This window comes from Mauremys reevesii, linkage group 9 (genome assembly GCF_016161935.1).
Source record: "Mauremys reevesii isolate NIE-2019 linkage group 9, ASM1616193v1, whole genome shotgun sequence".
NCBI lineage: Eukaryota > Metazoa > Chordata > Testudines > Geoemydidae > Mauremys > Mauremys reevesii.
The window spans coordinates 128836-151814 of NC_052631.1; the positions used below are offsets into that span (position 1 = coordinate 128836).

Consider the following 22979-nt stretch of genomic DNA (forward strand, 5'->3'; position numbering starts at 1 on the left):
GCGGATGTAATCGCTGTAAGGGCAGGCAAATCTGTTCTATCAGCGCTCCGTTACAGAAGACGAAATTCAAAATTATTTAAAAAAAATCTCCAGACAGATGCCATAGCAGGGGCTCAGCGCACTGCTGCGTGACAAGCGTAACGGAAAGCCAAAGAATCAAATGGACGCTCATGGACTGGAGGACTCAAGCTATCCCACAGTTCCTGCAGTCTCTGAAAAGTATTTGCATTCTTGGCTGAGCTCCAAATGCTTCTAGGGTCAAACACAGTGTCCGCGGTGGGTCAGGGCATAGCTCAGCAATTTACGAACCCCCCTACCCACCCCCAGAAGTGAAAGGGAAAAAAATCCTCTCTTGACTCTTTAACACGTCACCCTATTTTTACTGAATGCTGCAGATAGATGCGATGCTGCAGCACGCAACACCAACATCCTTGCTCCCCCCCCCCCCCGCCATGGGTGGCTGATGGTGCAATATGACTGGTACCTGTCCTCATCATCAGCCTATTGGCACATGGGGCAGTGCAAAAGGACTGGTAACCATGATCATCTTATTACCAATTTATGGTATGGTAGATGGTACAGTATGGCTGGTAACCATCTCTGCTGTCATGCAAAAGCAAAAGCATGCTGCTGTGTAGCGCTGCTGAATCGCCTCTGTGAGCGGCATCTAGTACACATACGGTGATAGTCACAAAAGGCAAAACAGGCTCCATGATTGCCATGCTATGGCATCTGCCAGGGCAATCCAGGGAAAAAAGGCATGAAATGCTTGTCTGCCGTTGCTTTCCCAGAGGAAGGAGTGACTGACGACATTTACCCAGAACCACCCGCGACAATGATTTTTGCCCCATCAGGCACTGGGATCTCAACCCGGAAATTCCAAGGGGCGGGGGAGGCTGCAGGAACTATGGGATAGCTATGGAATAGCTACCCACAGTGCAACGCTCCAGAAATCGACGCTAGCCTCGGACCGTGGACGCACATCACCGATTTAATGTGTTTAGTGTGGCCGCACACACTCGATTTTATACAATCGGTTTTGCTAAACCGGTTTATGTAAAATCGGAATAATCCCATAGTGTAGACGTACCCTAAGTTATGTTTAAGTCTGGGGTGAAAGTAAAGTCTAGTTGGAAACCTTGGCATTGAGGGCACTATCTCACTTGTACCTTCACAAGGCATAAACAATTGCCCCTCAAGAAGTTCAAGCCTTGTTCAGTGTTTCTTAGTATTTGGGGGCAAAGAAAGTGGTGTGAGATCACCAGCCACATTTTGTGGCTGAAATCCATCTCTAGGCCTGATCTTCTCAGCTGCTGAGTGCCCTCCACTCCCATTTAATTCTCACTGAGTTGAAGGTGCTCAGTATCCCACAGGGTCAAGCCAGGTGGATGGAGGGGCAACTAAAAAATCAGTACAACAGACACCAAAAAATGTAATCCACCTGCCCCTGCTTAAGCATCTGGAAGATGTGTGACCCATCAGTGTCAGGTCTGACGACAACAGCATGAGCTGGGACCCGGGCCAGGTGGCATTTCCTCCATTCTGTAACCTCAGCTGTGCTGCCATCACGGCAGAGAAGCTGGAAGTCCCTGGAGTGAAGCTCTTGCGCCCATGAGGAAGGAGTCTGGCCTGAAATCAAATAGAACACAGTTATGAAACAGCTTTCAGAATCACATCGATGGACATAGAGCTGCTGATGCATCTGTCTCCCTCTGACTCTGCTCTACCCATCCAGCCACACTATTTCTAAGGTACCTAATCACATGAGCAGCAATTCTCCACTACATTCTGCCTGATTTTCCCTACAGCTGCATAAAGCAGGATAAAGGTGGCTTAACAAGCTACTCGAGAATTTCCCCTGTCTAAGGGTACTCTCTAAGAGGTGAAGAACCACCAGAGTATTCCCCAATGTATGGTTGGAGGAAATATAATATGGTTGAAGCTATTCCTTTGGCTTCAGATATAACCCTATGAGACTGTAGGCAGCTGAACATAAATTAAAACAGTGTGCAGGCAGCTCTGAATTATGCTGGGGACCCAGGGGCGGCTCCAGGCCCCAGCATGCCAAGCACGTGCTTGGGGCGGCATGCTGCGGGGTGCGCTCTGCCGGTCGCTGGGAAGGTGGCAGGCAGCTCCGGTGGACCTCCCGCAGGCGTGCTTGCGGAGGGTCTACTGGTCCCGCGGCTTCGGTGGAGCATCCGCAGGCACGTCTGTGGGAGGTCCACCGGAGCCGTGGGACCGGCAATCAGCACAGCGCCCCCCACGGCGTGCCACCGTGCTTGGGGTAGCGAAATGGCTAGAGCCGCCCCTGTGGGGACCACAGCAGTGCTGAGACGGTCCTAAAATCCAGAGGCCACAAGGGTGGCCCAGAACAAACTTTTACACCCATCCTGGTGTCCTGCACTAAATGGAGCTCCACTGGACTTAAAAAGTGGGACCTTGATATCTAAGTGGTATATACTCACATTGCCATGGGTATAGGGGTGCCATGGGTATAAGGGGTTGTTGCATTGATTAGTGGCACCACAAACTAAGCTCCCTTTTGCCTGTTTTTGCTGAGATTTCTGAGTAGAGAGGAGCCTAAGCCACAATTATTTGTATTCAACTTTTAAAATATCCCAAAGTCCAAGACTGTTTGGATCCAGGATTTTGGTTCAGGTCAATCTCTGCTTCCAGAGTGCAATTAAAGATCCCACTTTACTTTTAGCTGAAATTGCCAGTTGATTTGAAAATGTCTGACCTGGGGACATTTCTCTTTCCCTTGTGTTCACATGGTGTTCTGGCTTTATTGCATCTTTGCTTATTCCTTGCATCAGAATACATTCTGAACATATGACATTGCTCTTATGGTTGGGGTCACCAGATTTGCAACGCTTTAGAGAATACAGCTGGACTTTCAAGTGAGAGATGAACCCTTACATTACTCACCATCTGTGTTTTCAGACACTGTGCTGTGCTTCACAAAGGCGACATCTCCAGCTCCTTCTGCCAAACACCTACCATAAATCAGACTATATTTATACACTATTAATTGTTAAGTATGGAATACTGCTCAGTGACAACAGTAGGCCTGTGCAGTGCAATGTACCCAAAGACCACCAGTAGAAAGATGCTGAACTATTTGCTATCTTTATGCTGTGTGTAAGGATCAAGGCAGAGGCTAATGGCTAGTAGGGCAGGTGCTGACAATGCTTGGTGTGATACAAGACACAAATATCAAATGATTCCCTGCCCTGAAAAATCTACAGTCTCAGACAGACACAAGACCCACTTGAAAATCTGCAATGAAGAGTCACTGTTTAAAATAAAATTATACAGATTTTTTTAATTTGTGACATCTGTGGGGGCCTGGTCCAGGCCCTGGGAATTGGGATGTTTTGACACACACACATGCAGGGAAGAGAATAAGGCACAGAGGAGTGGAAGAAGTAGAGAAAAGAGGTATTGAGGCTGGCATTGGCAAAGTGGAGGAGGAGGGGAGCACAGTAAGGCCTGGTCTACACTATGCGTTTAAACAGGTTTTAGGAGCGTTAAACCGATTTAACGCCACACCCGTCCACACTAAGAGGCCCTTTAAATTGATATAAAGGGCTCTTTAAACCAGTTTCTGTACTCCTCCCCAACAAGAGGAGTAGCGCTAATATTGGTATTGCAATATCGGATTAGGGTTAGTGTGGCCGCAAATCGACGGTATTGGCCTCCGGGCGGTATCCCAGAGTGCACCACTGACCACTCTGGACAGCAATCAGATCACAACTCGGATGCAGTGGCCAGGTAGACAGGAAGAGCCCCGCAAACTTTTGAATCTCATTTCCTGTTTGCCCAGCGTGGAGCTCCGATCAGCACGGGTGGCGATGCAGTCCGAAATCCAAATCCAAAAAGAGCTCCAGCATGGACCGTACGGATGTGATCACTGTATGGGCAGGCAAATCTGTTCTATCAGAAGATGAAATTCCAAAGCATTTTTAAAAAATCTCCAGACAGAGGGCACAGCAGGGACTCAGCACGCTGCTGCGTGACAAACGTAACGGAAAGCCAAAGAATCAAATGGATGCTTATGGAGGGAGGGAGGGAGGGGGTACTGAGGACTCAAGCTATCCCACAGTTCCTGCAGTCGCCGAAAAGCATTTGCATTCTTGGCTGAGCTCCCAATGGCTGTAGTGTCAAACACATTGTCCGCGGTGGTTCAGGGAATAGCTCGTCAATTTACCCCCCTCACCCACCCACAGAAGTAAAAGGGAAAAAAAATTCTCTCTTGACTCTTTTAAATGTCACCCTATGTTTACTGAATGCTGCTGATAGACGCGATGCTGCAGCCGTCAACAGCCACATCCTTGCCCCCCCACCCATGGGTGGCTGATGGTACAATATGGCTGATATCCATTGTCATCATCAGCCTTGTGGCTGATGGTGCAGTGCAAAATGATTGGTATCTGTCATCATCAGCCCGTGAGTGCTCCTGGCTGGCCTCCGGTGAGGTTGGCTGGAGGCGCCTGGGTAAAAAAACTCCTGATTATTCCTGGTAGATGGTGCAGTATGACTGGTAACCATCTTCATCATAGCAACAGGGGGCTGAGCTCCATCAGCCCCCGCTCTTCATGTGTAAAGAAAAGATTCTGTTCTGCCTGGACTATCATAGCAGTGGGATTCTGGGCTCCTCTCCCCTACACTGCTTAATGTTCTGTCTGGACTATCATAGCAACTGGAGGCTGCCTTCCCCTCATATCTCACTAACAAGTCACTGTTTCTTATTCCTGCATTCTTTATTACTTCATCTCACAAATGGGGGACACTACAACGGTAGCCCGGGAAGGCTGGGGGAGGAGGGAATCAACAGGTGGGGTTGTTGCAGGGGCACCCCCCCCCCTGTGAATGGCATACAGGTCATCATTTCTGCAGGATCTGACACGGAGCGGTTGTGCTCTCTGGTTCTCTGATACACTGGTTCTCTAGTACACTTTCCCCATATTCTAGGCAGAATTGATTCTATTTTTAGATACCATAAAGGAGGGATTGACTCGGGGAGTCATTCCCATTTTTGTCTTTTGCGCCCCCAGCCAATCTCAGCCAGGGGCACCTATGACAGCAGCAGATGGTGCAGTGCAAAATGACTGGTAACCATCATCTCATTGCCAATTTACAATAGCATGGTAGATGGTACAGTATGGCTGATAACCATCTCTGCTATCATGCAAAAGAAAATGAATGCTGCTGTGTAGCGCTGCTGAATCGCCTCTGTCAGCGGCATCTAGTACACATATGGTGACAGTGACAAGAGGCAAAACAGGCTCCATGGTTGCCATGATATGGAGTCTGCCAGGGCAATCCAGGCAAAAAGGGCGCGAAATGATTGTCTGCCGTTGCTTTCCCAGAGGAAGGAGTGACTGACGACATTTACCCAGAACCACCCGCGACAATGATTTTTGCCCCATCAGGCACTGGGATCTCAACCCAGAATTCCAAGGGGCGGGGGAGACTGCGGGAACTATGGGATAGCTACAGAATAGCTACCCACAGTGCAACGCTCCAGAAATCGACGCTAGCCTCGGATCGTGGAGGCACACCACCGATTTAATGTGCTTAGTGTGGCCGCATGCTCTCGATTTTATACAATCTGTTTTACTAAACCGGTTTATGTAAATTCGGAATAATCCCGTAGTGTAGACGTACCCTTAGGTAAGAGATAAGGGAACTAATTGTACTTGAAATGGGAAGCTTCAGATTTACCAAATAGCTGACTAATGTTCAGGTGTGAAAACTGTCAGGGCTAATCAGCTCTTGCTAAGATTGCATCAAATCCAAGCATGTTCAGCACTTGTGGATCTGTGATCAGGTGAATATCAAGATTTGTTTTCCCAGGAGGTGAATATTGATGAAGACAAAAACAACTTCAATGGGATCTCCATGCACAAAACAAGTAATGACACCTAGAGTTTTTATCAAAGAACAGATATGCCTTTGGCCTGAGTATTAGTGCATTGGTTCCCAAACTGGGGGGGGCATGAAGAAATTCCAAAGGGAGCGTGAGGCTGCCCAGCCCTTGAGTTCCTGGCCAGGGAGGCTAGCCAGCCCCCGGCCTCTCCCCTTCTGTCCCCCCTCCCCCGCAGCAACACACTGCTGCACAGGCAGTGCAACTTGTGCTCGTCCACCTCCCAGGCTTTCCAATAAGCCAGCCCTGCCGCTCTGAGCAGCCTAGTAAGGGGGCAGGGAGTGGCGGGAGAGGGGGTTGGATAAGGGGAAGGAGGTCTCAGGGGGCAGTCAGGGGAAGGGAGCAGTTGGATGGGCCGGAGGTTTGGGGGGGGCGGTCAGGAGACATGGAGCGGGGGCATTGGATAGGGGGTGGGGTTCCGGGAGGGGGCGGTCAGGGGACAAGGAGCAGGGGAGGTTGGATGATGGTAAAGGAGAGGTGGAGGCATGAGGGTTTCTTGAAAATTAAAAAGGGGGCGTGATGCCAAAAAGTTTGGGAACCACTGAAATGAAATTATAGTGAAATTATTTTAAGATTATCTCAAATTATAAATTCACTTAGTTTTATGTTTTAACAGATTTTCTACTAGCATTATTCATTGGCTCTCTGGGATTCTGCTGAAAGTCAATTGGGGCTCAGATATCTTGCCAATGGGCACAGCACATACAGACAAATGTTAAACATTAATCACCAAGACTTTACCTGAAAGCCCCGCTGTAGTCATAATACTGCTCTTTTGAATTTCTTTCACATTTGTCCAGCCCAGCTTCATTCCCTTTACAGAGCTGACAGAGGGATTTTGGGTAATTTACATTATTGGCTCCAGGAACACAGCTTGCACTGAAATATTCACTAACAGCTACAAGTAAAATTAAGGTAACAATATTTTAGCAACTAAAACCAAAACCAAAAATGGCAAAAATACATTTTAACAAACCTTAATTATACATCTCTCTATATTAAAAAAGCGATAATAGCTTTTGTTGGCTTTTAAAAACAGTTTATACATAAATACACTGGGCTGAATTCTGATCTGAGCTGCTTCAGGTCAATTCTCACTTAGAATGAGCAACAAAACAAGGTGAAAAAATCAGTTAGAAGCCAAGGTTCTTGTCCCTGTGAGTGCTTCCGCTATCCAGGGAGCCCATATTCATGCCAATGTTCAGTGACAGGGCCTCTCTGGAAAGCAGGTTACATCCCAGCAGCCCTTACCTTTTGGAACATTGCATCCCATCACTGGCATGTGACCACTATCAATGAGGTAGCCAACAGGAACATTCCAGCCAACTGTTCTGTTGATGCCTGTGTGGCATGACCTTACGCCCTTCAAACTGTTGATGCTAATGAAGGAATTTTTTCTGACAACAGCCACTGCATAGTATGATGTGCCAATTTCTGCATAGGAACAAAAAGGGATCAAAATGAAACTAATATAGAAGCAGTATTACGATAAGAGACATTGACCTGACACCTTTTCATAATCTTCCACATACATATTCAAAGGGCACAAAGCTCACATCCCTCACCTCAGTAATAAATTCCGCCTGTTGTTTCTTCCTTGTGTAAATGTTTTTGTAAATAAAGCCATATTTAGCTGAAATATTTAGACTTTAATTTGTAAAAGAAATGCCCCATAATTACCTTCTAATTTATTATTTTTTATTTTATAGCATCAGGGTCCATTAGCACCAAGAGTATGAAGGGCAAACAGTATTTTCACCAGTTTATGGTTGATGTGATTCACAAATTCATAAAGCTTAACACCACAAGGGACCATTAGATCCTCTAATTCAACTCCTGTGTATCACTGGCCATTAACTTTCATACAGTTACGTTTATATTGAGCCAAATAATTTGTGTTTGACTAAAGATAACTTGCATTTGACTGAAGGTTAAGGAAAAGCATCCAGTCTTGATCTGAAGACATCAAGAAGAATCCACCACTTCCCTTTGTAGTTTGGTTAATCACCCTCACCGTTAAAACTTTGTGTCTAATTTCTAATTTGAAATTTACCTGCTTGTGAGATTTTATCTGGAAAACTCCTGAATGCTAACTGCACAAGTGCCATTAACTTACTCTCTGAGGACTTCAGGATGTCACCTATGGCTTGTCTACAGTTTTCTTCACATTTCTCTCCCAACACCCAGCTGCACTAGCAGTTCCACCAGTGGTACTGATGGCAATGGTGGGAGTACTAGTGTACACCAATTAGCTACCATTTACCAGCATAATTAAAGAGCTGCTTTTAGCTGGGTAAGAGTAAATGGAAGTTAAAATGCCGGTGGACTACTTACATTAGTACTCCCTTCATGTTATGAACTACAGCATATCTTTTAGAAAAGCATCCAATCTTGATTTTAAAATTGCCAGTGATGGACAATCCAGCACAACCTTTAGTGAATTGTTCAGATGGTTAATTGCCCTGCCCGTTAAAATTTTGTATCTTATTTCTTGTTTTAATTTGTCTAGCTTCAATTTCTAGACATTGGAACTTGTTATAACTTTGTCTGCTAGATTAATACATTTTTGTTTGCAGGTAGGTGCTTGTAGACTGTGATCAAATCACCCCTCAACTTTCTCTTTGATAAGATAAATAAATTAAGCTCCTGGACTTTCTAACTATAAGATATGTTCCAATCTAATAATCATTCTTATGGCTCTTCTCTGAATCCCTCCAGTTTTTCAATATCCTTTTTGAAGGGTTTGCACCAGACCTGGCCACAGTATTTTAGTAGCTGGGGGCATCAGTGCCATAGAGAGAGGTAATGTAACTTCCCTACTCCTCCTCCATGTTGCCCTGTTCAGACATCACATAGCCCTTTTGGCCCCAGCATCACACTGGGAGTTCATGTTCAGCTTATTATTCACTGTGACCCCCCAAGTCTTTTTCAGAGTCACTGCTTCCCAGGATGAACAAGTGTTTGACTCTTTTTCAGCCTCTTATAATTTCATAGTGTTTAAGGCCAGAAAGGACCATTAGATCATCTATGCTGATCTCATGTATATCAAAGGCCATAATTTTTCAACCAGCTATCGCTATATTAAGCCCAGAGACATTAGTTAAACTAAAGCATTTCAGTCCTCAGGAGAGGTAAACTATGTGCCACATGGACAGACTGGGAAAGACCAAAGTGTCACCAATGCCCAAGGCCCCTGATATGGCAGGAAATTGATTAAGTGAGATATACCCAAATGATCCCAACAGGTGAACCATGCCCCACCCTACGTAGGAAAGTGAAAAAAATCCAAGTTCCCAGGCAACCTGACAATCCCAATCCCAAATCTGGCAATCAGCATGATCCTGAGCACACGAGCAAGACATGGTTGCCAGGCATCAAGAAAGAGGATTGTCTATACCACCTCAGAACACCAGTCCACCCTGTCTGGTGTCCCATCTCCAGCTGTAGCCAATCTCTGATGCTTCAAAGGAAAGTGTGGAGAAAGGGGGGGAAAAAATCCAGAATACAATTGACTGATTGTGCATGGGAGGAGGGGGATTCCTTTCTGATTCCTGCAGGCAACTGGTAGAAGCCCTGAAGCATGAGTTTTGATTATAATAATTAATTCAGTGCAGAGCTGCAAGTGCTAGAAACACATTGAGGGCAATGCAAACAGACAATTCTGTTCTCTCCATGACTCATGAAGTAAAGAAATGAACACGGGGACTCAGATTCACAATAAATCCAAGGCCAGAAAGGACCACCACAACCATCCAGTCTTACCCCTGCCCTCCCACACACACAAACCACAAAATTTCTCCAGAAGCTGGAAGAAAGCCTATATTTTAAAAAGAGATCTAAACTTATATTAAAGACTCCACGTGATGATGAGTCCACCACTTTCCTGAGATTTTCTGTGTAACTGGTCAGAATGGTCTCTTGAAAGGAGAAAAGGCTCTATCATCTCTGGATCCTATATCTGGGCATTTTCCTTTCCTCTCTGGCTTCAGAATGAGGTGATGGGTCATTTTATGAAAAAATACAGTGTCTGCTTTGATGAAAGGACAAGGTTTCCTTTCCCTTAGATATGATCACATTTTGACCTTCCTTAATTTATTATCATTATTTACTTTGCTGCAGTACCCAAAATATTCTGGGCACTGTATAAACAGGTAGGAAGACACAGTCCTCACCCCCAGAGATTACACAGTAAACATTAGTAATTATTTTGTGTATATATACCTTGATCATATACTTCTCCAACCACAGGTTTCAGATTATGTTCCTTTCCAGCTTGATAAATGGTGCCACCATCCAATGTCACCGCATCTGCCAAATTGTTCTGTGTAAAAAGTCAGAATTTATATTTCATCACAGTTATTAACAGCCTTTCACCATCTGAGGGCAGTGACTTCATAAATTCAACAAACCTTTTACAAACATAGTAGATATTAATCTCTGGCTGCCAGGGTTCTCTCTCGTAGTCTTCTATGGCAATCAGATTATTAATAAACTGACAGAGAATATGTGTCACCAAAAATTTGTAGTCAGATTTGGGTCTTTAGTTTAAAAACAGTGGTGAGGTTGTTCCTACTGCTGCTGAATAGCACAGGACTGTGGTGACCCCAGTGGTTTATGTACTCCTCATTTTCAGAGAGGTCCCTGCATTTTGCCGGTGTGCCTCCCACCCCTAAGTATCTGTGAGTGAGTTTGTGGCCCCACCATTTTTGATCAGTTGGGCTCACTTTTAGCTTGCCATTCACCTCTAGGCAATCCTTTCAAACTGGAAGGTAGGGATAATGATAAGGGACTATATTTTTAAGTTCACAAGCTGAGACTCTTTTGTGGCAACATTTTTTAGGGATCAAAAATACTGATACCAAAGACAAGTGTGCTTTTTTTTTTTAACGTATGCTGGTATAAAATGTAGAAAAAATGTCAGCAGAGACCTGGGTATGGTTCTTGGAGAGAAGGGGTGTTTTCTCCCTAGTAACTTTGTATCTGAATGAGTTCATCATGAAACTTGGAACAAGTGCCACTCATATTCATCTCAAACAAAACAACAGCTCTGAGAGTGTCTGCACTAATTTGATTTTTCTCTTCACTCCAAACATTTATCATACTGAACATTCATTCCATAGACTGTTTGTTCCTCATAAACAACAAAATTTACTTAGATGTTGTAGCTGCCCCAAATTAGATCTTGGCCCATTAGGACTGCATATGACAAACTGGCACTGCCCAGAAAAATACCAGGACATATGCTTCCTTTAGAAAGGGAGGTTTTCTGCTATGGGTTTGGGGTAGGGTTGCCAATTTAATGACTGAACAAAATCAAACACTCTTGCCCCACCCCTTCTCCAAGGCCCCGCCCCACTCCCTCCCTCCATCACTTGCTCTCCCCCACGCTCACTCACTTGCTCATTTTCACTGGGCTGGGGAGGGTCTCTTTTTGACTGGGTGTTTGGTTGAAAACTGGACACCTGGAAACCCTAGTTTGGGGCTAAGCACCAATGGATCGAATAATCACTGTGTATGTCAAAGAAATTGTGTTACCAATCAGCTAAGAATATACATACTCTGTCTGATAACAGTTATAGGGCCAATGTCCCTAGTGATTAGTCTATTTTATATCTCAAGCAAGTTTGGTTAATGCCTATAGTACTTGTGACCTAAGAAGAAGTAGGAGGAGCAAGAGGTTCTGTTATGGTAGACTATGTTTGGCCTGACCCTGGAGTAGCGATACTTTAAATTCTATCAGTGCCCACAGCTGATCGCAGCGGCCCAGGAGCCGGCCAACAGGGCTGCTAACAGGGGAGTTTGAGTGGGAGTTCCCATTGGAGGAGCCAGGTATTTTGTGTTTGCGTCTGTCTTTGGGGTGCTTGTGTCTCTCTCTCTCTGTCGGGGCAGACTGCTGAGCCCTGATTAGGGGACGGAGCTAGGCGGAGGAGGGGGCCTATAAAAGCGGCCGCCCAGCCAGGCAGCAGCACAGCTGATTGCAGCGGCCCAGGAGCCGGCCAACAGGGCTGCTAACAGGGGAGTTTGAGTGGGAGTTCCCATTGGAGGAGCCAGGTATTTGGGGTTTGCGTCTGTCTTTGGGGTGCTTGTGTCTCTCTCTCTCTGTCGGGGCAGACTGCTGAGCCCTGATTAGGGGGCGGAGCTAGGCGGAGGAGGGGGCCTATAAAAGCGGCCGCCCAGCCAGGCAGCGGCACAGCTGATCGCAGCGGCCCAGGAGCCGGCCAACAGGGCTGCTAACAGGGGAGTTTGAGTGGGAGTTTACAGGGGGAGGCGCCGTGTCCCCCGAGTTCCCCAGGTAGGAACGCCGAGTGAGGCCAAGACTGCAGCAGCCATGAGCCAAGCAGCGGAGGATACACCAAGGATGAGAGCATGCAGCAGCTGCGGTATGTACATGGTTCTAGCGGGGGACCCAGAACAGTACTATGTATGCATGAAGTGCCGCCTAATAGAGCTGCTGGAGGAAAAGATCTAAGGCCTAGAGCTGCAGGTAGAAACCCTGGTAGAGCATAGAAGGGGGTTTGAGCAGCTGATGGAGCAATGGCAAGCAGTGACCGAAGGGGAATGCCCAGGGGTATAGGGGGAAGCAGGGGCTAAGGCCAGTGAGGGGGGGACCGCCGGATGAGGAAGATGGGCGGTGGAAGCATGTGACCGTGAGAAGCAGGCCAAGAAAAAGTAGAGCCAGTGAGGGAGAAATAGAGCTAAGGAACAGGTTCGAAGGTCTGGAGAATGAGGAAGGGGTAAAGCAGGTGGTAGCTGATGGTGGGAGACCAAGGAAAAAGAGAAGAGCAGCTAGTCCGATAGAAAGAGGGGAGGAGTCTATGGAGGCAGCACCAAGTGTGGGCCAAGGGAGGATACAGGATGGCTTAACGGGAACCACAAGGAATTATAGGAATGGAAGGAGCTTGCAACCAGGGGGTACGGAGGATAGGTTAGAGGACCGCACTGTCCCCAGGCAAAGGCAGGTCTACGTGATTGGGGATTTCATACTGAGAAGGTTGGACAGGCCTGTGACCAGGGCCAATCCGGAGAACAGAAGGGTGTGCTGTCTACCGGGCGCTAAAATACGGGATGTGGACCTGAGGTTGAAAAGGATCCTAAGAGGAGCAGGTAAGAACCCTTTGATCATCCTTCATGTAGGAACGAATGACACGGCTAGATTCTCGCTAGAGAGGATCAAGGGAGACTATGCCAGGTTGGGTAAGACGCTCAAGGAAATTGAGGCTCAGGTGATCTTCAGTGGGATCCTACCTGTCCCTAGGGAAGGGCGCCAAAGGGGTGACAGGATCGTGACGATTAATAGTTGGCTGAGGGAGTGGTGTTACAAAGAGGGCTTTGGGATGTATGGGCACTGGGAGGCTTTTGGGGACAGACAACTGTTCTCACGGGATGGGCTCCACCTAAGTAGGGAAGGAAGTAGACTTCTAGGAGGGAGGCTGGCTCATCTGATTAAAAGAGCTTTAAACTAGACACTGGGGGGAGACGGTTGGGAGAGGTCCAGGCGCTCTCCACGCCAAATTTATACATTGGGAGTGAGAACAACAGGATAACAACAGATATAGCCAGAGGGGGACGGTTAGGTGTAAGGAAGAGGGTGGGGGACGGATACTAGATCGACAGGTCATACTGGTAGTACTGTGTCCCTACCAAGTTGGGTGAAAAGGGTGAGAGGAGCCAAACAGCAAAAATTAGGATGTTTGTTCACCAATGCGAGAAGCTTAGGTAACAAAATGGAGGAACTGGAGCTCCTGGTCCGGGAATTGAAACCGGATATCGTAGGAATAACCGAAACATGGTGGAACGGTAGCCATGACTGGAGTACAGGTATGGAAGGGTATGTGCTGTTTAGGAAAGACCGATGCAAAGGTAAAGGTGGGGGAGTAGCATTGTATATCAATAATGAGGTGAAATGTAACGAAATAACTAGCAATGCAATGGATAATACGGAGTCTGTTTGGGCAATGGTCACATTGGGGAAGAAAACTACTAAAGCCTCCCCTGGGATAGTGATTGGGGTGTGCTATAGACCGCCGGGATCAAGCCTGGATATGGATAGAGAGCTCTTTAATGTTTTTAAGGAGGTAAATACTAATAGGAACTGTTTGATCATGGGGGACTTTAACTTCCCGGATATAGATTGGGAAACAAATGCTAGTAATAATAATAGGGCTCAGCTTTTCCTAGACGTGATAGCTGATGAATTCCTTCATCAAGTAGTTGCTGAACCGACGAGGGGGGATGCCATTTTAGATCTGATTTCGGTGAGTAACGAGGACCTTGTTGAGGAAATAGTTGTAGGGGACAATCTTGGCTCGAGTGATCATGAGCTAATTCGTTTCAAAATAAATGGGAGGATAATCAAAATTGCATCTGAGACTAAGGTATACAATTTCAAAAGGGCTAACTTTACTAAATTAAGGCGACTAGTTAGGGAAGTGGATCAGACTAACATATTTAGGGATCTAAAGGCAGATGAAGCCTGGGGTTACTTCAGGTTGAAGTTGCAGGAGTTGTCAGAGGCGTGTATCCCAAGAAAGGGAAAACGGCTCGTAGGTAGCAGTTTTAGACCGAGCTGGATGAGCAAGCGTCTCAGAGGGGTGATTAAGAAAAAACAGAAAGCGTACAAGGAGTGGAAAATGGGAGGGATCAGCAAAGAAACCTACCTTATTGAGGTCAGAGGGTGTAGGGAAGCAGTGAGAAAGGCAAAGAGCCGGGTGGAGATGGACCTAGCGAAGGGGATTAAAACCAATAGCAAAAGGTTTTTTAGCCATATAAATAGGAAGAAAACCAAGAAGGAAGAAGTGGGACCGCTTAAAACTTTAAACAGAGTGGAGATTAGGGATAATCTTGGAATGGCACAATATCTGAACGAATATTTTGCCTCGGTCTTTAATGAGGCTAATGAAGGGCTAAGGAATAGTGATAGAGGGACTGATGGGAATGAAGATATGGGGGTAGACATGACGGTATCTGAGGTAGAAGCCAAACTTGAACAGCTAAATGGAAGTAAATCGGGGGGCCCGGATAATCTACATCCTATAATATTAAGGGAATTGGCGAGTGAAATTGCAAGCCCGTTAGCGATGATTTTTAATAAATCTCTAAACTCGGGGGTTGTACCGTTTGACTGGAGATTAGCTAATATAGTTCCTATATTCAAGAAAGGGGAAAAAAGTGACCCGGGTAACTACAGGCCTGTTCGTTTAACATCTGTAGTATGCAAAGTCATGGAAAAAATTTTAAAGGAGAGAGTGGTTACGGACCTTGAGGCCGATGGCAACTGGGACAAATTTCAGCATGGATTTACGAAAGGTAGATCATGCCAAACCAACCTGATCTCCTTCTTTGAGAAAGTAACAGATTTTTTAGACAAGGGAAATGCGGTGGATCTAATATATCTTGATTTCAGTAAGGCGTTTGATACGGTACCGCATGAGGAATTACTGGTTAAATTGGAAAAGATGGGGATCGAAATGAAAATCCAGAGGTGGATAAGGAGCTGGTTAAAGGGGAGACTGCAGAGGGTTGTATTGAAGGGGGAACTGTCGGGTTGGAGGGGGGTTACCAGTGGAGTTCCTCAAGGTTCGGTTTTGGGTCCGATTTTATTCAATCTATTTATCGCTGACCTGGGAACCAAGAGTAGGAGTGGGCTGATAAAGTTTGCGGATGACACCAAGTTGGGAGGTATTGCAATTTCGGAAAAGGATCGGGATATCCTCCAGGGAGATTTGGATGACCTTGTAAACTGGAGTGTTAGTAACAGGATGAAATTCAATAGTGAGAAGTGTAAGGTTATGCATTTAGGGCTGACTAACAAGAACTTTAGTTATAAGCTGGGGACGCACCAGTTGGAAGTAACGGAGGAGGAGAAGGACCTAGGAGTCCTGGTTGATCGTAGGATGACTATGAGTAGGCAATGTGATGTGGCCGTTAAAAAAGCTAATGCAGTCTTGGGATGCATTAGGCGAGGTATTTCTAGTAGGGATAAGGAGGTGCTAGTCCCGTTATATAAGGCGTTGGTAAGACCTCATTTGGAGTATTGTGTGCAGTTTTGGTCTCCCATGTTTAAGAAGGATGAATTCAAACTGGAACGGGTACAAAGAAGGGCCACTAGAATGATCCGAGGAATGGAAAGCCTGTCGTATGAAAGGAGACTTGAGGAGCTCGGTTTGTTTTCCTTAACCAAAAGAAGGATAAGAGGAGATATGAGTGCACTCTTTAAATATATCAGAGGGATAAATACCAGGGAAGGAGAGGAATTATTTCAGCTCAGTGCTAATGTGGACACGAGGACAAACGGATATAAATTGTCAGTCAGGAAATTTAGGCTTGAAATTAGACGAAGGTTTCTAACCATCAGAGGAGTGCAATTCTGGAACAGCCTTCCGAAGGAAACAGTGGGGGTGAAGGACCTCCATGACTTTAAGATTAAGCTAGATAAGTTTATGAAGGAGATAGTATGATAGGATAACGGGCTTAGTCAATAGGTCAATTAAGTGCCACACTAGTAATTAGTACAATGGGTCAATGATAGGATATTGTTAGCCTTTTTCCAGAGGGTATGGCTGGAGAGTCTTGCCCGCATGCTCGGGGTTCAGCTGACCACCATATTTGGGGTCGGGAAGGAATTTTCCTCCAGGGTAGATTGGCAGTGGCCCTGGAGGTTTTTTGCCTTCCTCCGAAGCATGGGGCAGGGGTCGCTTGCTTAAGGAGTGGGTGGATCGGCTTATGTGGCCTGCATCTTGCAGGAGGTCAGACTAGATGATCATAATGGTCCCTTCTGATCTTGAATTCTATGATTCTATATGCAGTTGATTCAAGAGCCCTGATTTCTGGGACTGAACCCACAACTTGCACTTGTTTCTACATTTTTATTCACTCTACAGTTTGGCCATTATCAGCTGAGATGTTTACTTATATGTTGTACCCCCAAGAAGCTCATCCAAGGATATTTTTATTTGCTGTATTCTGAAACTTTTTAACAGCCCTAATTTCTGTTCTGAGCCAGATTACACTACATAATAAATGCTGATTGCAGTAATGCCTTATGTATTGTTGATGTCAGAGATATTTTTGTGGAAGACATTTAGGGAAAAACACTCATGGAAGTATTTCACATCAGAGTTTTGATAAATGTATTAGCAAGGCACTACTTTTCACTGTTTTCAGAGAGACTTTGTCTGTCTGTCCCATGATATTTGTAAAGTTCCTATCACAGTATCTAGCTTCCCACTCTCAATGGTGATTCTGTTTTATTTAGATATTAGTTAGGAACAAAGGATGGAGCATTTAGCAAATGCTTTTAAAATGGCTTAGGCTATTGATGGAAATTATGCTGTACTTTACCCTTAGCATGAAGCATGTTGGTGGAACTAAGTACAGGTAACGTGGCACTATAAAACAGCAGACCTCTATCCCCAACTCTTACTCACAACACTAACCCTCCCCTTCCCTCCTCAGAGAGCAGAGTTCAGTATACCTGCAGGCTCACAGATCACATGCAGTCCTATATATAGCACAGTAATGAGCAAATGTTTAGTAGATCATTAGCACATGGGGGGGGGGGGGAAGTCTCAAGGACAGAGTTGTGCCTGAGGCATAACTCTGCTAAGTTTCCTTGTATCAAAAAGCTATCTATTTGTGTTAACTTGCCGCAGGATTCTAAGTTGACCAAGTAAGCAGGGGGGAAACTTGGCCTCCTAGCTGTTCTTTGTTGGTTTAGTTGTGCTCTGAGCATGTCTACCAGCTTGTGAATCCTGCCAGGGTTTAGGCATGGATTAGGTGCTAAACTGCCTGGCAGTGCAGGATTTAGGCAGCTCAGGTACCTAGCTAATTTAGTCACCTATAGGGTCTGCAGGAGAATGGTACTCAAGGGAAATGATCATGGGGGCTGAGTGCTCTATACTGGAGAGGGGGAAAGACTTAAAGGCAGCCTAGACAGATGAGGAGAACAGGGCCCAGAAGGCAGACTAAAGAAAAGCCCATGAAACATGGAAGACCTTTTCATTTGTTGGGACTTTTTAGTTGGTTTGTGACTTGGCTGGAGGGCCAACTCACATCTCCAACACTGGCCCATACATGTGGAGTTTATTAAGGAGTCCAGAGAAACTGAGGCACAGTGCTGCAGAGGCACCGCTGGCCCCCAAGGGGGTGCTTGGGAGGTGGCTGACCCTGTCACATGACAGTTAGATGCATAAATCCCCCTCGAGAGAATTAGACCTGCTGAGCTTAATTTGTGGAAACTTTACATCTCAGTGTATAAACTTGGGGTAGTCTGCTTCCCAAATCTCTTCTCTATCAGATACTACAGTGTCACAGCTCTGCCATTACTCTGGTTCATTGTTGCTCCAGATAAGTGGAAATAATGAATGCCATGAAGAGGTTTTCTACATAGCAACACAGAACCTGATACTCTCAGTCTCGTACCGAGCTGAGAAGGATCATGGTTGTTGTAGCCTTTGTGTTGGAAGTGTAAAGGAATTGCTGGACCAGTGTGGTTTGTGTTTATCCGTCTGCAACAAAATCTCTTAGAAATTCCATGACAGAATCTTTTACCTGGGCATGTGCTGATCGGGATCCACTTGGATTATTACATTCAGCACATGATTTAGATCTTGCATTCTTTTCCCCCTGCATCACAGAAGCAGCTGCATTTTATTGCTGGGTAAAGTGTCTTCTATTTTTATAAGATCAGATCTCAAGGTTCTTGTTTCAATTTTAGTCAGCCCCAGGAATTTGAGTATGGCTTTTGTAAAATTTGAGTAGGCCTCAAGATTTAGTTGCGTATTAATATTTTGCATTTATTTAGCAGCTTGCATCTGAGGATATCAAATTTTTTTATAAGCATGTATTAATTAAGCCTCACTATGTGGTAGGGAAGTATAATTATCCCTCTTCTGCAGATGGGGCACAGAAATGACCTGTTCCTTCCCAAGGTCACAAATAATGTATGTGAATGAAGTATTATCTGTTTCACTGAGGCTGAGCAATATGACTAAGCCCTTTGGACTAACCTCTGTTAATGCTTCCTACCAAGTCTTTTTGCTGTTTGTGTCAAACATGTACTGTAGGGTTTTAATAAACACTTAGCTCTTCTCTAGCACTTTCTCTGCTCCAAGTGCTTTACACATATTTATTAATTGGCCAAGTGAAGCAAGACACTACACTCAATTTGATGGCATTGTCCCTGAAATGGAGGTGGGTGGGAAGGTAGCACACACACAGAACTTGGGGGGAGAATGGAGGGATGCAAGGAGTCCATGTTGTGCACAATGAGCTCTGCTGACAGAAGCAACAAAGATTACAACCCTTTAGTTAAATCTCACAGCAACCCTATGCGGTAAGTAGTTAGAATTATCCCTGTTTTACAAATAAGGATGCTGAGGCAGAGAGGTTAAGTGACATGTCTATGGCCACAGAGGGAGTCTATGCCAGAATTAAACATTTCCTAATTTCCAATCCTGTGGTTCTAAGCACTTGCCCATGATTATGCACTACCCCTCCACAACTCCCTTCCAAGGAGAGTGTTATACAATTGCCTGAATTAGAGGATCTTTCTTTTAAAGGGAAGATTTAAGGCTCTTGTTCATATCCCCAGTGACTGGGTCACAAAGTATCTGGATGAACAGAAAAGACAGGACCATCTTTTGTTTTAAACCTCAAACAGTCTTATCTACTGAATGCATAATAAATTAACTAACTAACTAACTAACTCCCAAGGCAGGGGATCTTTAAAAGTATAAACACCTGTACAAGAATACGCATCTGCCTGATTTTACCAGAAACTCAATGCAGAACAGTCTACTTTAGTGACTGGAACAACTGTTTTCCCTCTGTTGCTTATTTTCCCGTAAAGAAAGACAAGGTGGGTGAGATAATAGCTTTTAGTGGACCAACTTCTGTTAATGAGCGAGATAAGCTTTTGAGCTACACAGAGCTCTTCTTCAGGTCTGGGAAAGGTACCCTAAGTGTCACAGCTAAATACAAGGTCGAACAGCTCATGTAGCATAAATACTTAGTACATATTCTAAGGGACCATGCAAGGTGAAGTGGCCCAATAAGGCACAGCAAGAAGCTATATTGACACTAATGTAATGACTTCAAACTCACCTTGATCATATGGGTGCAGTTAATGGCCGAGCTGCCACTAACACACAATACATTGGGAAGGATGTTGGCATCAGTGAAGGCTGCCCTCATGTCATTACACTTGGCCTGTTCTTGCTCAGAGATTGTGCACCACCTCACATGCTGCAGGCTCAGAGCTGAAACAAAGCACCAAGGAAAATCTCTATTATCAAACAATGCCTTTAGAGCTGCGCTCCCTGCATACTGATTACAGAATGGCCAGACCACAGAAATTCATGGTCTGTTCAAAGCTATGGCCTTAGGGCCCACTCCTGTTTTCATTCAAATCAATGAGAGTTTTGCCATTGACTTAAATGGGAGCAGGAATGGGTCCAGCTCTCATATTGCCACATGCTGATATAGGTGCTGCATGCACAACAAAGCAGATAAGTACATACAAAGAATCCACAACACCTTTGAGAATGATACAACCTTGTTTTCTGTGTATTGTATTTATTCACTCTCCACAGTTCCCTTAATTGTGTGGCAAAAAGTTGAGCTTTGATGTAGCTAGCACAGTCCTACTCTGAGGACCTTCTAGGATTTGTTAACCTGAAACTGCTAGAGATATTGAAAATTAGCAGCAGTAAAATTCAATCACTTAAGACATGATATCTTGGGTTTATGTAACTTTTTATTATTATGAAGAAAAGAAAGTACAGTACAAAAATATTCATTTAAACTACATACAGAGCAAGAGTAGTGATATTTAGAGTGAAGCATTTGGCCTGAGAGCTGTTGTATCCATCTGTCTGTAGAATCACTATGAATCTGGGGCAAATTCAGACGGTTTTATCCTCAACTTTAATAGCTGGAATAATTGTTTAAAATTACACTGGGCAGCAAATGGCTCCCACAGAGAAGTCCCAGTCTAGCATAGCACTATATACTGGCTTGGGTCAAGCCCAGTCCCTTTAGCTGCTTAAACAAACAAACAAAACAATCCCTGATGCTCAGAGACCATGGCATAAGAATTGGAAGAGAGCAGAAGAGAAAAGTTGCTCCCATGATATTGCACCGTAAGAGGCCCTCGCCCCAGTCACTCAATGAGATATACAAATAAATACATGGGAGCAAGTCAGACATGACAGATTTCAGTTACCAACGAAGGAAACTAATCTGGCAATCTAAACTGTACCTGCAAAAACTGCAACACTGTTGTTTGGGTAAACAGATATTTGCATATGTAAATTGGGTAACTATACATGCAAACGAGCATATCAACTAATCACTAGCTACAACCAGATTTTGTACATGTAGCTGGCCTATGTGCCTTATTCACAAACAAAAATTCAATACACACTTTTACAATTTTGACATTTTATGGACTCAGGTCAGGGTTTGCTCTCATTCGCTTGCTACTTGAGGTCTCCTCCCTTTTAGCCTCTCTCCAAACCTAATTTAGCTTGTACTCGTCCACAGTGGCTGTACAGTTGATAGCCTGTATCAGACTTTGCTGCCTTTGTTGAGACTATCCCACCAGCACTCAACAGGCAGGGGCTATCACAAATTTTCCAGTTTGAAAAACTCTGGGTGCTGCAAATCAAACAACATCACTAATGCCATAAGCTTTGCACCGCACCGGTCACTAAAACAGAGAGCCTGACTTTACCTACACCACTGTAAGTCAGGAATAACTCTACTGATGGCAGTAGTCTAAAACCAGTGATGACAGTGACTTTACTAAGTCACTAGAAAAAAAGACCCAGAAACCTGACATTTCTCAACCAGTTTTTAGCTCAACATGCATTACTGAAGAGAGAAGCAAGCTTCTCATGAGGCCACTAAGCTATAGGAGGTCTGAGACCATAAGAATGACCATATTGGGTCAGACCAATGGACCATCTAGCTCAGTAGCCTGTCTTCCAACAGTGGCCAATGCCAGGGGCTTCAGAGGAAATGAACAGAAGTCTTAGCTCTGGTCTACAATATGAGTTTAGGTCGAATTTAGCAGCATTAGATCGATTTAACCCTGCACCCATCCACACAACGAAGCCATTTTTGTCAACTTAAAGGGCTCTTAAAATCGATTTCTGTACTCCTCCCCGACGAGGGGATTAGGGCTGAAATCGACCTTGCTGGGTCTAATTTGGGGCAGTTGACGCAATTCGACGGTATTGGCCTACGGGAGCTATCCCAGAGTGCTCCATTGTGACTGCTCTGGACAGCACTCTCAACTCAGATGCACTGGCCAGGTAGACAGGAAAAGCCCCTCGAACTTTTTAATTTAATTTCCTGTTTGGCCAGCATGGCGAGCTCAGAGGTGACCATGCAGATCTCTTCAGCAGAGATGACTATGGAGTCCCAAAATCACAAAAGAGCTCCAGCATGGACCGAATGGGAGGTACTGAATCTGATCGCTGTATGGGGAGAGGAATCCATGCTATCAGAACTCCGTTCCAAAAGACAAAATGCCCAAATATTTGAAAAAAATCTCCAAAGGCATGAAGGACAGAGGTTATAACAGGGAGCCGCAGCAGTGCCGCGTTAAACTTAAGGAGCTCAGGCAAGCCTACCAAAGAACCAGAGAGGCAAATGGCCACTACGGGTCAGAGCCCCAGACATGCCACTTCTATGATGCGCTGCATGCCATTCTAGGGGGTACCCCTACAACTACCCCACCCCTGTGCGTAGACGCCATCAATGGATTCTCATGCAACAGGGATGCGGATTTTGGGGCCGAGGAAGATGAGGAGGAGGTTGAAGATAGCGCACAGCAAGCAAGCGGAGAAACCATTTTCCCCAACAGCCAGGTACTGTTTATCACCCTGGAGCCAGTACCCTCCCAACCCAGGCTCCTGGACCTTGAAGGTGGAGAAGAGACCTCTGGTGAGTGTACCTTTGTAAATATAATACATGGTTTAAAAGCAAGCGTATTTAATGATTAATTTGCCCTGAAGACTTGGGATGCATTCACGGCCAATACAGC

At 45.2% G+C, this 22979-nt stretch overlaps 1 protein-coding gene across 1 annotated transcript in view; it reads right to left on the minus strand.

The window, feature by feature from the left end:
- MELTF (melanotransferrin) overlaps positions 1-22979 on the minus strand; it is a 64248-nt gene that overhangs the window by 35537 nt on the left and 5732 nt on the right. The window contains exons 2-7 of the mRNA XM_039488961.1: positions 20033-20187; positions 10151-10250; positions 7181-7363; positions 6671-6827; positions 2929-2996; positions 1442-1629 (exon numbers count right to left, since the gene is read on the minus strand). Coding sequence (XP_039344895.1) covers positions 1442-1629; positions 2929-2996; positions 6671-6827; positions 7181-7363; positions 10151-10250; positions 20033-20187 — 851 coding nt within the window. The remainder of the gene's footprint in view (positions 1-1441; positions 1630-2928; positions 2997-6670; positions 6828-7180; positions 7364-10150; positions 10251-20032; positions 20188-22979) is intronic.